Below are 13,652 nucleotides of genomic sequence, written 5' to 3'. Positions count from 1 at the left end.
GTCTTTTTGAATTATGGTTTTGTAAAAAGGAAGGAACTTCTGATTCATGCCATAACGTGGATGAACCCGGAAGACATAGTAAGTGAAATAAGCCACAAAAGGACAAATATTGTATGATTCCACATATACAAGGTACCTAAAGTAGTCAAATTCACAGAGGTAGAAAGTAAATAGTGGTTGCCAGGGGTTGGGGGGAGGGGGAAATGAGGAGTTATTGTTTAATGGCTACAGAGTTTCAGTTGGGGAAGACAAAAAAGTTCTGGACATAGATGGTGGTAATGGCTGCACAACAAGGTGAATGTACTTAATGCCACAGCTGCGCCCTTAAAAATGATGAAGATAAAAAAATTTATGTTATGAAAAAAAAAAAATTTATGTTATGTACATTTTACAACTTTTAAATTAAAATGAAAAAAAATGTTCGACCCACTTCACAAAGATTTGGTTCTAAAATTTAAAGGCCCCATTAAAAAGTGATCATTGCTATCTGCGGGGAGAAAAAACAGTCCATTTTACTGTGTGTAAATCTATCTATCTATCTTTGTGAATGAATGCAATACAATGGGGGGAAAGTACCTCTAAATCATTACTGCAGGACTTCATTGCTGTATTCAGAGTTTGCTCTAGTTGTTTTCCCCCCCTTCCAAGATAAAGAATAACATGGGAAGTATGAGTATTTTTTTTAATTTATAGGTGTAGAAGAATGAAGCAACATTTAAATTTTTCATGAAGCAGTAATCTCCCACCCCCTCTCCCCCTCCCTCTCTCCTTCCCTCTGTTGCAAGAGAGAAACAAATGACCTGCCACAGATTTTCCAACCTCCAGACCGCTACAGATCCAGGGTCTTTCATCGTGCATCTTCACCTTTCGAATGGGTCCTTATCAGTAAAGGCATGATCAAAAGAGTTATAGGGAAACAATTACACTTGCATTGATTAGAAATAAGGTTCAAATTCCTCATTTGCATCATCTTTCTGCTGGCAGGCTAATAAGTCAGCCACCTGGCTATCTTTCAGTTCTTTAAGTATGCCAAAATTTGGCCTCAAGACCTCTACACAGGCTCTTGCCTCTGTTCCAATGCTAGCCCTTGCCCTCCCTGACTGGCTCCCCCTTCGTTTGCTAGCCCCACTCCCACCTCTCCTCAGATTGGCTCCTCCTTTGAATCACCTCCTCTGATTCCTTCCCATGCCATCCAGTCCAGAGTTGTCACTCCCACTCGCCTTATCCAGTTCAGTATTTGTTGAGTAATTCTAAATGCCAAGCAGCATTCCATAAGAAAACAAGTGAATAATACAAAGCTTACCTGTGGGAACTTAAGAGGCTTGACAAACAAAATGAATAGGGTAAGGTGGCAGAGTAAGGAGAGGCAAGGGAGGATACTGTTTTAAAGAAGATGGGCAGGAAAAGTTTTTTTGCTCTTCCCAGACAAAAGGAAGAGCAAGTAGAAAGACTCTGGGGCAAGTGTGTGCTTGGAGCATTAGAGGAACATTGTGTCGGGAACTGGGGCGGGGCGGGGGGGGGGGGGGGGCGGGAACTGGGTGGGTGAAGGGGAGATAAAAAATAAGGCCACAAAGATATAAGGGGCCAGATCACACTGGCTGTGAAGACCACTGTAATTTTGGATTTTACTCTGAGTCAGATGGGAGCCTTTAGAGAGATTTAAGCAGAGAAGCAACATATCTGACATATTTTTAAAAGATCTCCCTGGTGTCTTTCTAATAATCCTTGTTTCCTTCATAACATTACTCAAAAAGTGTATCACTTATGCTTATTTATATGATTACTTCTTTAATGTCTATTTCCCCTAGTAGGTGGTACACTCTGTAAGAGTAGAGATCCTGTCTCTCTCGTGTTAACCACGAACTCAAATCCAAGCACAGTATCTGGCATATAGTATGTGCTCAATACATATTCGTTAAATGAACTAACTGATGAATTTAACCTCTAGGATTAAGTAGCTCTAAGTACACAATTTGCAAGTACACGCACATTTTTGTATTTTTTATATTCCTAAGTGGCCCCGATATACATACCTAAGCTTTCTCTAACATGAAGAAATTAGACATCAGAACCAACTAATACTTAGAGTCTTGATGTGCTTACTCTGCTAGACACTGTCACTCATCCGAAACATGTTAAATCTTTAGTAGCAAGTGTAGGCTCAAGACATTTCACTTAAGTCTAGACTAGGTAATGAAACAAACAGTAGCAAAAGCTAAATTCAGAATAGTATTAGAAAGTTACAAAATCTACTGTTTAAAGATGACCGCACAATTTCAGTAGTCCAGACCTTTTTTAAGTCCTCGCCATGTGCCAGAGACTGTGTTAACAGACCAGGACTATACAGATGAATAAATCTGGGCTCTTTCTTGTGAGAGCTTACACTCTAACAGTCCTCATCCGTACAAAGCTTTACTGTTTCCAACTCTTGCCCGCATTTGTTAACTGATTACACATGGATGCAAATAAAAATTTCCAGGCCTCCTTGGTCATCTGAATTTACACTAACTCTGGGATATCAACCCATAACAAATGAAAAGGTTCACAAGTCAGCACACAGTCTAGTCCCCCGCCAAGGACTACAAAAGGGGCAAATATCCCCAGTTCACGTAGGGTCCGTGAAACCTGCTCTGGATCCAATAGCCAAGATTGCCAAAAACCTCAGTTCTCCAGGCTTTCTCCAAAACTGCTCAGGGCAGGAACAACCAAGAGAGGCAGCAGACAAGCAGCAAAAAGCAGAAATCTGGCTCTCCTACAGCAGCCAAGCGTAGCCCTCATTCAGAGAGGACACCATCCAAGCAGAACGCAGCACCTTGAGTACTTTAGCACTTCCTGTCCCTGGGCTGCCAGGAGAAGCACAGGCTTTGGAGAAAGCCAATCAAGAAACATGGGTGGAATTAGGACACGGCGTCCAGGATCCTGATAGGGGCCCAGGGTGCAATCCAGTGGACAGAAAAAGATCCCATGAAGTTTCATGTGAATTAGCAAATGTCTGATAAGAAACCCAACAGGTCTTTCTACACTGCTCATTCCCAGAGATGAATGCGAAGATAACAGCAAAACTTTTAAAACGTGCACCACCCATAAGGACATAAATATATCCTCAAACCACTTATAAATACTGTAACACATATCAGGGAGGTGACAGACTTCAAAATTTCTTCTTCAAATATCTTTTCATGGTTATACACAGAACTGTAATTGTTAAGGCTTTATGGTCTCCCTGTGATTTTTTTTTTCCTATTTAGAATCCTTACTTTATTTTCAAGTGACATGGAACTATGAAGACTATTTTAAGCTGGTTAATTATTTTATATGCAGAGTCAGGGCAGACTGATGAATCTGTACTTCAGAGTATTTATGGATCATTAATTTCTGGCTATTCCTCTTTTGAATTAAGATTTGTTTAAAAAAAAAAGAGAGAAAGCTGGCCATCATATACTAGACTCAGTTTGTCTTGTTTCCTTAACATACTCCTTATCAGCTCTGCCACAGCTGAAGTGATTCCAAAGTGCTTTATGACACACTTGGATTTTCTCCCGCTAATAATTCCTCCTTCCTGTCCATGACTGGCGGGCTTCTTCCACACTGCAGTAATGTGGGACAGCTAATTATCTACCAATCCACCTTGCTATTCTGCACTTGGCAACTTTTATCTGCACAGGACAGCTGCACTCTCCCCGTTTGAAGTGAAGTGTCAGTCTCTGCTAATGCAACAAGACTTACATCACTAATGATGTCTCCACACTTTGCAGAAACAACTCAAAGCCTAATTAAAAATTCAGGTTCATTCTCACTGGCTTGCCGATTTTCACTGCCCCTCCACCAGGGCCTCGAAGTATCTTTTCAAATACTCGATGCAAAAATTAAAATTAAAAAAAAATATCCAAGGGGAATCCAGAAAAAAAAAAAAGTGCTGGAGTCTTGGGCTTTGACCGAGCCTTTAAAATAACTGTTATGGTTGGAACAGAACCAGGAGGTTATCATGTACAATGGATAAGAATTCCCTCCACTGGCTTCTCTACTACAATGACAATAAAGGACACTATTTCCAGGGATATATGGACCAGAAGCTACTTTTCAGTGGACCCAGGCTGGTATTTGGGTGTTGGAACTTTTCTAACTGTAATTAACTGAGAAATCATGTGACTATGTAAATCTGAAGTAAGGCAAACTTCTTTTGAATTCAGAACAAAGTGGGCAAGGTAAAGAGGCATTCAAATGACATTTATTTTGTTTCATTATCAAATCAAACAAACAACCCCTCCAAAGTAATGATACTATTACAATTTTCACAAAAAGAAAGGACTTCATACTTCGAATAACCGGGGAGAGATATGCAGTCCCAAAATTCAATTCTAAAATAGCACTCTGCCTGAAAATTACAGGTGTAATTTCCTTCTGTAGCTTTTATATAAATACCAAAAAACCAAAGTTGTTCCTCCCTTAAAGTTCTGTTTTCTTTTTCTGCTTTATCTTTTTAATTAAAAATTACTTTGGTGGTACAGGTTCACAATTATAAATAGCTATTGACCAATTAAATTTGTTCTTTTAAAAAATATCTAAAAATATCTAACATTGTGGTAAGTCTCAGAATTTTTGTATTTCTTCAGTGGCTCACTGACTTCTAGGTATTTAAGTAGCTTTAAAACAAACAAACAGACAAAACAAAACCCAGTTTGCTGTCAAATTAGACTATCAGCTTTAAGTTCTCAACCATAAAAGAAATAAGCCAGTTTTTTTCAAAAGAGGGATGGAAAGGTTCTTAAGTCAAGTTTCCTTTCAATTTAAGGCAATCTTCTGTAGGAAAATGGAGCTGCCATGGGGTAGAACTGTGAAAAAGGTCAAAAAGCAAGAACCCTAAAACGAAGACCTGAGTTCTAGTTCTAAGTCTACCACACGTACTACTGGTGTAAGCTCCAGAGAGCCACTCTCCAGTGGGCCTCCGTTTCTCATCTGTAAAATGCGAGAGGTCCATCTGGCTTTCTCTCTGGTTCTTCCCAGTTCTCATGGCACCCAGTGATCCGTGGATCTGACAGGTCAGGGAGAAAAGGCATTCCCAGGGCAGGCCTGCTGAGGCTGAGTTTGTACAGCCCCTCAGGGCAGGCCACAGGACCACAGTGAGAGGCCAGCCAGCCTGTGTGCAGGCCAGAAGCAGGGAGACCGCAAAGCAGGTCCTCCCGGAACTGTACTGGGGGAGACAGAACCTAGGTACGGAGCAGGCCATGGGATGTGGTGGCTGCTAATGGTGCCTGAATCCTAAATCACTTCAGCTGAGCTTTCTAGGCACCAAGTTCCTCATTTCTCCAGGTTCCTATTCCTCCCCCCCGCCACGCCCCGCCACCCCTGCCCAGAGCACATCTCTTCCAAAGACAAGAGACTCAGGCACAAGCAGCAGCTAGTTCTCAACTCAAACACTAAGAAGCTACTGCCAGCCATGTTGAAACAAAGGGGAGAACCTATGAGAATGGAGGGAAGGAGGGTACGGCCACACTGAGCCCTCATCTAGCCCTGCCCAAAGATCTCCCCTAGACTGTCCAATTGCATGAGGCAGTACTTACTTCCTTGTTTAAGCTGGTATAAACTGGGTGCTCTGTTACCTGCCATGTGTCTTGACGGACATGAAGGATCCAAGGACCCACTACCTGACTTCTGTCTACTTCTCTGACCTCTTCCTGCACCCTTCCTTCCCTCCAGCTCTCTAAACTCCAAATCTTAAGGCCGTTTTTCCACTTCTTGAAGGCGTCATCACAAAGGAGACTTCTGGGAATGGCACTCTCTGAATCCCTCTGCACCCCGCAAATGGGTTAACATCTCTGACATACTTTCTCCAAGCATCCGGAACCTCCTTTCTCATACCGTTCACTGCCTTGGAAATTAACCGATGGCTGCCTCAGAACGAACATAGTGCCTGGCACCAAATAAACATTCGATGACCATTTGCTTAAGTAATTAGGATGACAGGGAGCTCATCTCCTAAAGCAATCCAATTTAGAACTCTTCTATCAGAAAGTTGTCCTTCCTACCATACAGAAACTTGCTTCCCCATAGCCTTTACACACAAGCACTGATTTTGTCTCCTGGAGCTCACTGAATAATTCTAATCCAGATACCGCAAACTGGTGGCCTCTGGCCTGATGCAGCCTACAGGCATGTTTGCTTTGGCCCACACAATGTTTTGTTTGTTTGTTTATTTTGTTTTTTAAATGTGGATTGTTTGCCAACATTTTAAGAATCAAGGGATTTCATCTAAAAACAAGATACCCAGCTTCTCCTGAAAAGTGAGTCACGTGGCAACACGGGACCCTCATTGCCACTGGGCAGCAATCGGAGAAGCTGAGTAGCAGCTGCCTCCTTTCAGCCCCCATCAGTGACCTCCTGTTTACAACAGCCAACACCGTTCCCTACTGACCTACACCTGGCCCGCCTTACTCATTCTGTCTAACTGACCCCTGGCAACGTCAGAGCTAGCAACCCCCCCACCCCTCCCCGTGTAACCTTGATCCCATATTTTAGCATTTCTTTCTATACTGCCTTGACCTATTCAAGTTGGTTTAGCCTCTCTGGTAAGACACAGCTCTTGGAGGGAAAGCACTGGGTATCCTATACTTTCCGTGCACTCTCCCAGCCTCTGATTCTGCAACAAGGCACCCAGGGAATATCTGCTGACAGACTCATCAGAAGATACATTACATATATAATCAGCTTTTCCTCCTCAACCTCCCCTCCTCCCTCACAGCTTATTTTGCCTTGTTCCTTTCTCACTCCTGCCTTCCTTCTCTGCAAGAGGGACAAAGTAGGAGTAAGAAGACGGGGCCTGTGGCGTATCAGTCAAATACATATGCTCAGACTATAAGCTGGCCACTAAGAAAACATGGAAGCTCACAGCCTCGTGGGGAAAGCCAGGCATGAAAATGAGGGTCAGATGCAAAAGAAACTTGGGCGTTACATATGGAAGGCAAAGGAGGCTGCTGGGCAAAGGTACTAGCTATTTGTAAAGGGCCAGGGGACGCAGTGATCATTTTGCTCAGGCACTTCATTATAAAAAAAATTATAAGTATATATCCTCCAAAAGATTTGTATTTATGGATTGCAAATTCTATACACTAGTGCAGCAATATATTATGCATATTATAAAACATGAAATTAAATAAGGATGCAATAAAAATGTTATGGATGAAATGCTGTGATACCTGGAATTTGCTTCAAAATAATCTGCGGGGGAGGGGAAGAGCATGTGGAGGCAGAGGCAGATATGAAACTAGTGTGACCACAAGTTGATAGCTATTTAGGCTGGGTGAGAGGTACAGGAGCATTCTTATGCTATTCTCTTTACTTCTGTATATTTTTTCAAGTCTCTGCATTTAGAAAGCTTAAAAGTAAATAAATAACTATAAATAGCAGGTCTAATACTTTCCTCACAAGCCACAAAGGATGATTTTGCATCACATCCCTGAGGTCCGTGCACCACACTTTGGTAACCCCTGGGCCAGAGGACTGACCACATGTAGCTTAGATTTCGGTTTCATTCAGGCTCTGGAGTTGCATGTTTGTTGCTTCCAGGTTCTGTGCCCTGGCACTAAATAGATTGTCCCATATTTATTTCTGTTTACTGACTGTTCCTATGTTAGACTTTGTGCTCAAAGATACTTCCCTCCATTAACCAAATGAAGCGCGAAGACACTCAAGTTCAGGGTGATTTAATAACATGCCGGAAGTGACGTAGTTAATAACTAGCTGAGTCAAAACTGTCGCCCTTTATATGTTTTTGACTTCCAATACACTCTTACACCAGGTTCAAGCAGATTCAAAGCAAATCCCACTGCACGTAATACCTAACTTCCAGAGTTCTGCAAGTTTCCTGTCTGCTCATCCACTTAAGCTCAAGGAAGGAACTCTCTTCACGCAGCAACCAGAAATAGCACCAAGTTAGAAAGTGTAACACCATCTCCTTCCCCTCCCCCACACCCCGCCAGGCTCAAGTACGACTGGCAGGAAAAGCATAAGCACAGGCGAGGATGCCAGCTAAGACAGGTATCAGTGGAGAGGAAGGGGAGGAAGTACTAAGCACACCAGTGAGAGTCCCTCAGAAGGGATTCAACATGCTTTTCCTTGCGCTCATTCTTACCAAGTTCAACTCAAAGTCATCCACCAATGGTCAATTTTCCTCTACTCCAAACATTCAATCTCAGAAGAAAACAAGGCCGCAGTTTTCCCACTAGGGCTTATACTGCGCACGGGGCATAGGCTCAAACAACATTATCTGCAAATACAGGTGATTATTTCAGCCCTAAAACATTCTCGATTGCCTAAGTACACGTTCAAATCATCCTAAAACATGCCATTCCTGGTATGATGGACATGATTAAGGGGCAAATGCCAACCTTGCCTAAACATAACTGCAAATCAGCACGCAGTTATAGTAGAGCCACAAAGATGGTTATGTCCAATAACCACAGGAACTCCGGGCGTGGTGGCCAAAGAAATGAGATAAGACGTGTGGCCATGTGCAGAGGTACAAGAGTCACAGCCACCCCCCTTTTCTGGTGCTTAAGATATAACAGCTACCTTGTCCAGTACGACCAAAGGGCATTAGAAATGTCTGGTGAACTGCTGATTTGGTTACCCTTAAGGTCTGAGGCTGTTTCTGCTTGCAGGACTGGCCTCTGTGTGTGGACAGTTCATTTAAAAGGCCAAAGGAGGAGTAGCCAACTTCCGTTACCTCACCAGATGGGCTTCGGCAGCCCTCCTCTGTACTCCCATAATGCCCTGTTCCTCTCTCTACCATGGCACTAGCCCACTGCTTTCTAACACCTCTCTGCCTCTCCTTAACCCCCGTATCATACCACCTCCTTTTGTATCTGTCTGCATCATCAGTTGAGAACTTCAGGGCCTGGACCAGGCCTTATTTACCTTGTATCCCCAGCTTAGCTGAACCCAAGGCCCCTCATAGAATAGAAGCCTCCCCCAAAAGTTTGTTGAATGTATGCCAATATGAAAAATGAACTTACGTAATGCTGTCCTAGGGCATACAAAGAAGGCCTCCCCTTTCACTTTCAGCTGTAGCCACTATTTACAACACTGCTCTATATTTTCAGTCAACACCTCACCCCTACAGCACCCTTCAGTTTCTGAAGTCATGACTGTCCTGGCTGCTGCTCTTTCTTCAATTTGAGTTCAAGCTCAAGTTTGTGCTTCTGGTATTTCTTCTGTCCCTGCTGGAAGGACCCTCCTCACCCACCCCTCTTCCAAGCCCCATATAGCAGCTGTCCGACCAACCTGCTAGTGTGTCTGCCAAGTTCACAGTGACTATGCCCAGCCCAGCAGAGCTGAGTTAGAGCTAACATCAAGGCGGGCACCCTGGACGTGTGCCAGGCCCTTGCTGTTAGGAAGCCTGTATTGTCATATAATGTTAAATGGGCCTTATAAGTGCCTGGTGAAATGGCTCCCAGAGCCCGATATGCCTTCTAACAAGCAGGCATTGTTGCTTAACTGTTTTACCTGTGCAACCTTACCTCCGCCTGCACGTTGCAAACTCCTTAAGGGGTTGTGCTGTGATACCTCCCTGTAAATCCCCCAAACACCCAGCTAGCATAATGCTCTGTGCTCAGCCAGCTTCCAAGGAATATTTCTCCATTTAAGAACAACCACGTCCATCAACATTTCCCAGCCCCAACTTCACATCAGCAGGTGCCTTCACGCACACTATTGCCATTAGGTCCACAGAACAGATCTCTAGGAAGAATCATCATTTCCAGGTTTGCAGACAAAGATCACCCAACTTCTCAAGTGGCAGAGCTGGAACCCAGGTTTCCAAATATCCAATGTGGAGTTCTTTCCACTCTACGATTTTCTTCGATTAAAACTTGTTGCATGAATGAAAAAGCAGAGGCAAGCCTCCCTGGACACAGCCACTCTCTGCTCCCTAGATCTCAACGTTGATGGCTTCACTCCACGAGACCCCTGAGGAGACGATGATTAGGTTTTTGACTTTTACCCATGATGTATGGGGTCTGCTGCCAGGGGGGCAGTATTCAGTGGCAGCTTTCCCAGGGCACTGGCAAAATTAGCTGGTGCAGATCATTTAGAGTTTTTGTTTTTTTAATTTTGTCCATTACTAAAAAGGAACCACCACCACAACAAAAAAAAAAACATGAGCAGGCAGCCTCCATGAGAAAACCTTTCCAAGAAAATCTTTAAGATAGATCGCTTTTCAAACTGTCTTCTCTATCAGCAAGCACAAAAACTATGCCATGGGAAACAACAGTGCTGAAAGAAGGCCTGGGTTTTGTTTTTGTAAAATGACTCCTTGTGCCTGTCCTGTGACAGAGGCGGCAACAGGCCTCCTTGGAAGGCTACTTTGCAATTTCTCAAAATTAAAAACGGTCCTTGGAGAATTGCAGCAGCAGCAACTGAAGTCTGGAAATAGGCTTTTCATGTATAAACTGACCTACAGAGAGTTTCTTGTCAAAGAAGATGCTGTCCTGAAAGGTCTGCACTGTACTGGAAACGCCAAGGTCAAGTGAAGAGTCAATCCCTTAATCAAGAGAGGACATTCTTTTTCTGCAAAGAGACATCATCTCTCCCCAACCCCCTCGTATCTACAGATGGAAGTTTGACCCTGCTCACCTTAATGCCCAAATGAGGCTACCTGCCTCTGAGCAACAGATTAGCTCCACAGCTATAAAATCCAACATGTCACAAGGAAGGACTATATTATCTGCACTTTAGGCAGCTAAACCCATATAATTTCAGACACATTGAAAAAATCCCAGAGGTTTACGGAGGAAAATGTGAGGCTCAAAACCTTTGTTCTAAGGGCAAAAAATCTAACCTGCCTTAGATTTTTACAAGTGTTCCCTCCCCCCAAAAGCTGACAGTCTAACAAAATTGAAAAGAGACCCTTTCCCCAATTTTCCCAGAAGGAGGCAAGTGGCAGATCAATGTACAGCTCAAGAAGAAGAATTTAAATACAGTATGTGCTGCTCCTTTCAAAAAAGGAGAGAAGCCACTTCACATTTTGCCAGACAAAACCCTGTCCCCAGGAGGCCAGTTTCCACAATGAGGTTGCAAAGGTGTTAGAAAGAGGCCAGTTGGGAGGAGATAAAGGGCCATTTGGGCACAAACCCCCCACTGATCAGAGCTTTTTTTCTAAAGTGTCTCCTTTTCAACAGGGAAGCCTTTTAAAACTACATTTGCTTTGGATCCCTACCTGAATGACAATGTGTTGGGATCCGATTTCACCTTTTGTCAAGGATCGGGTGAGAAACAGTAAAACTGCTGTCAGCATCTTAGAAAAAGCTAGTCCTTACCTTATATAGTGAAGGGGGAAAAAAAACCCTGAGGTTCCTTGTCCAGCCCTAGTGATGGGATGAAGGTGATAAATGCCTGCTAATCTTACAAACACAGTCCCAAACTGCAACGTATTAAATTTCCTTTATTAAAAGAGGGTCTCTATGCAAAAAGACAATTATTTGTCCTCTGAATTGAAACATTCATCAGTGGAAAAAGAAATCCTCGTTTATCCCTAACATTTTAGTTCATTTCCTCTAAAGGTCACTTCACTCCTAAGATCTCTGTCAGCAATCCTCAGAAATCAGAAAACGCATATGGAGAAAATTATAACTTAATCTGAGCCTAAAAGATCTGCATAGAAAAGTTAAACGACGTATCTTAAAAGCTTGTCTACTATTATGCACATGAAGAAAAATCGGACTCTATTGCACTTCAGGGCCGGTGCCTGCAAATAAACGCAGCATTGCCATTCAAGCAAACCATCCACTCCTCAGCCTCACCTCACTCCTAAAACAAAACAAAAAACCCTACAGTCTTTCACTACAGCGGTAAAGGTCTGTGGAACTAGCTTTAGGAAAACTGTATCATCCTGGAAGGAGACTGGGGCGTGGGGGGAGGGGGCGTAGGGTTAGGGAGAGAAGTTTAAAAAAAAAAAAAAGGACATCAGAAACCTGAGTCCCAAGTGACTTTAAAACACCTCTCCCGGTGGGAGGTAGAAGGGTTGTCACGGTAGAATCGCAATCAGAAACCTATTCCAAGAACACATTCCTGGAAACTTCGCTCTTTCGAAGACCACATTCATCACCGTTATTATTGTTAGAAGACATAAGAAGAGGATGAGGTTATTTTACGGAAGAATGTTATAGCAAAGGTTTCAGACTCGGAATGTCATCTCAACCTCTCCTCCTAAACTAGTGGGCCAAGGAGGTTAAAATAACGGCGCGATAGAATCTCCAGGTGGTTTCTGTTTAGCAATTTTTTACTACTATTGGTTATTAGTAACATCTTCAGGATTCCTTACTAGCCTCGGGCAATCTTTCTTTAGCCCCCTTCCTCTCCTGGGGAGGACGGACCTGGTAAACAATTTAGAGAAATGGGAACCTTATTCACTATGCTCCCTTTTTCCTCCCCAAAAGGCATACACAAAACAAAAACAGCCGACAGCGCGCAACCGACAACAGCGACAGCGGAAAGCAACAACAAAAAAAGTCCACCACACAGGACGAGTCGGGAATCTACCCGGAGTCTACCAGGCCAGCCCCTCCCCCAATACACCCGGGCGGGGAAAGGGAGCGCGGAGTTCACTCTCTCGGCCGCTCTCAGCCGGGACCCCAGGTGGCCCCGGAGCTGCTGCGCACGCAGCGATGCCTCCCCTCCCGGTGCCCACTGCAGCGCCTAGGTCTGGGGGACCCGAAGAGGTGATCAAGGGGGTACACTGGGGGTCTCGGAAAATCATCCGGGCCAGGCGGGACCGGCTGTCCTGGGATGGGTACACAAAGTGGGAAGGGGAGTTTGCAGGGGTGGAGGAGTAAAAAAGACTGCAGGGAAATGCGTGCAAATTAGGAAAGGAGGTGCGAGGGAACCTGAGAATCCTTGCCGAGATAATGGAACTGTGCCGGGGGGCGGGGAAAATGGGTCTGTGCAAAGGGCAGGGGCTTCTGCAGAGGAGAAAGGGGACCCGAGTGCTTGGAAGAGGAGTTGGTGTGTAGTCAGGGGGTCCATGCGGAGGGCGGAGGTGTCCGGGGCAAAGGGGGCTCTGTGCATGCCAGCGAGGTCGGTGCTCGTTTAAGGGGACCTGTACTGGGGATGGGACCGGGCTCTGCGCGGAGGAGATAGGCGGGATGCCTGGCAAGTTCGCGGGCGCGATGGGGGGGGCCCTTACCTGCATGGTGACGACCCCCAGCTCCTCGGCCGCCAGCCTCCGCATCTGGCTCGCCAGCACTTGCGCCTCGTCCAGGATGGAGAAGTCGGCGTCGGCCCCGGCGCCCAGCAGCCAGCCCGCGGCCAGGCAGAGCAGCCAGAGGGGCGGCCGCCGCGCCCCAGCCCGGCCGAGCGAGCCCCGACCCCCGCGGGCCAGGGCGGCCGCCTCCGCCGCCTCCTCTTCCTCCGGCTCGCGAGCCATGCCGCCTACCCCCACTCCCCGCCGACGGGCTCCAGGCGCCGGGAAGCGGGGAGGGAGCTCCGGGAGGTGCGCCCAGGGCCCGCTCCACGCACCCGGCAAAACTTTCTCGCCCTTCTGCAGCCGCCTCTCAGCGCCGCGGCGGCTCCCGAACTTAGGGGGCGCCCAGCTACGGCGCGGGAGCGCGGGCGGCCACCATCTCCGGGCCCCGGTGGCCGCGGCGGGAGAGGAAGCGGCC

At 45.4% G+C, this 13,652-nt stretch overlaps 1 protein-coding gene across 1 annotated transcript in view; it reads right to left on the bottom strand.

Moving 5' to 3' along the window:
• Positions 1-13,417, bottom strand: part of CACHD1 (cache domain containing 1) — a 217,304-nt gene extending 203,887 nt beyond the window's left edge. The window contains exon 1 of the mRNA XM_060005710.1: positions 13,178-13,417. Coding sequence (XP_059861693.1) covers positions 13,178-13,417 — 240 coding nt within the window. The remainder of the gene's footprint in view (positions 1-13,177) is intronic.
• Positions 13,418-13,652: the final 235 nt, after the last annotated feature.

This window comes from Delphinus delphis, chromosome 1 (genome assembly GCF_949987515.2).
Source record: "Delphinus delphis chromosome 1, mDelDel1.2, whole genome shotgun sequence".
Lineage (NCBI taxonomy): Eukaryota > Metazoa > Chordata > Mammalia > Artiodactyla > Delphinidae > Delphinus > Delphinus delphis.
The sequence above is the reverse complement of the archived record's forward strand: the minus strand, read 5'-3'. Positions and strand labels throughout refer to the sequence as shown.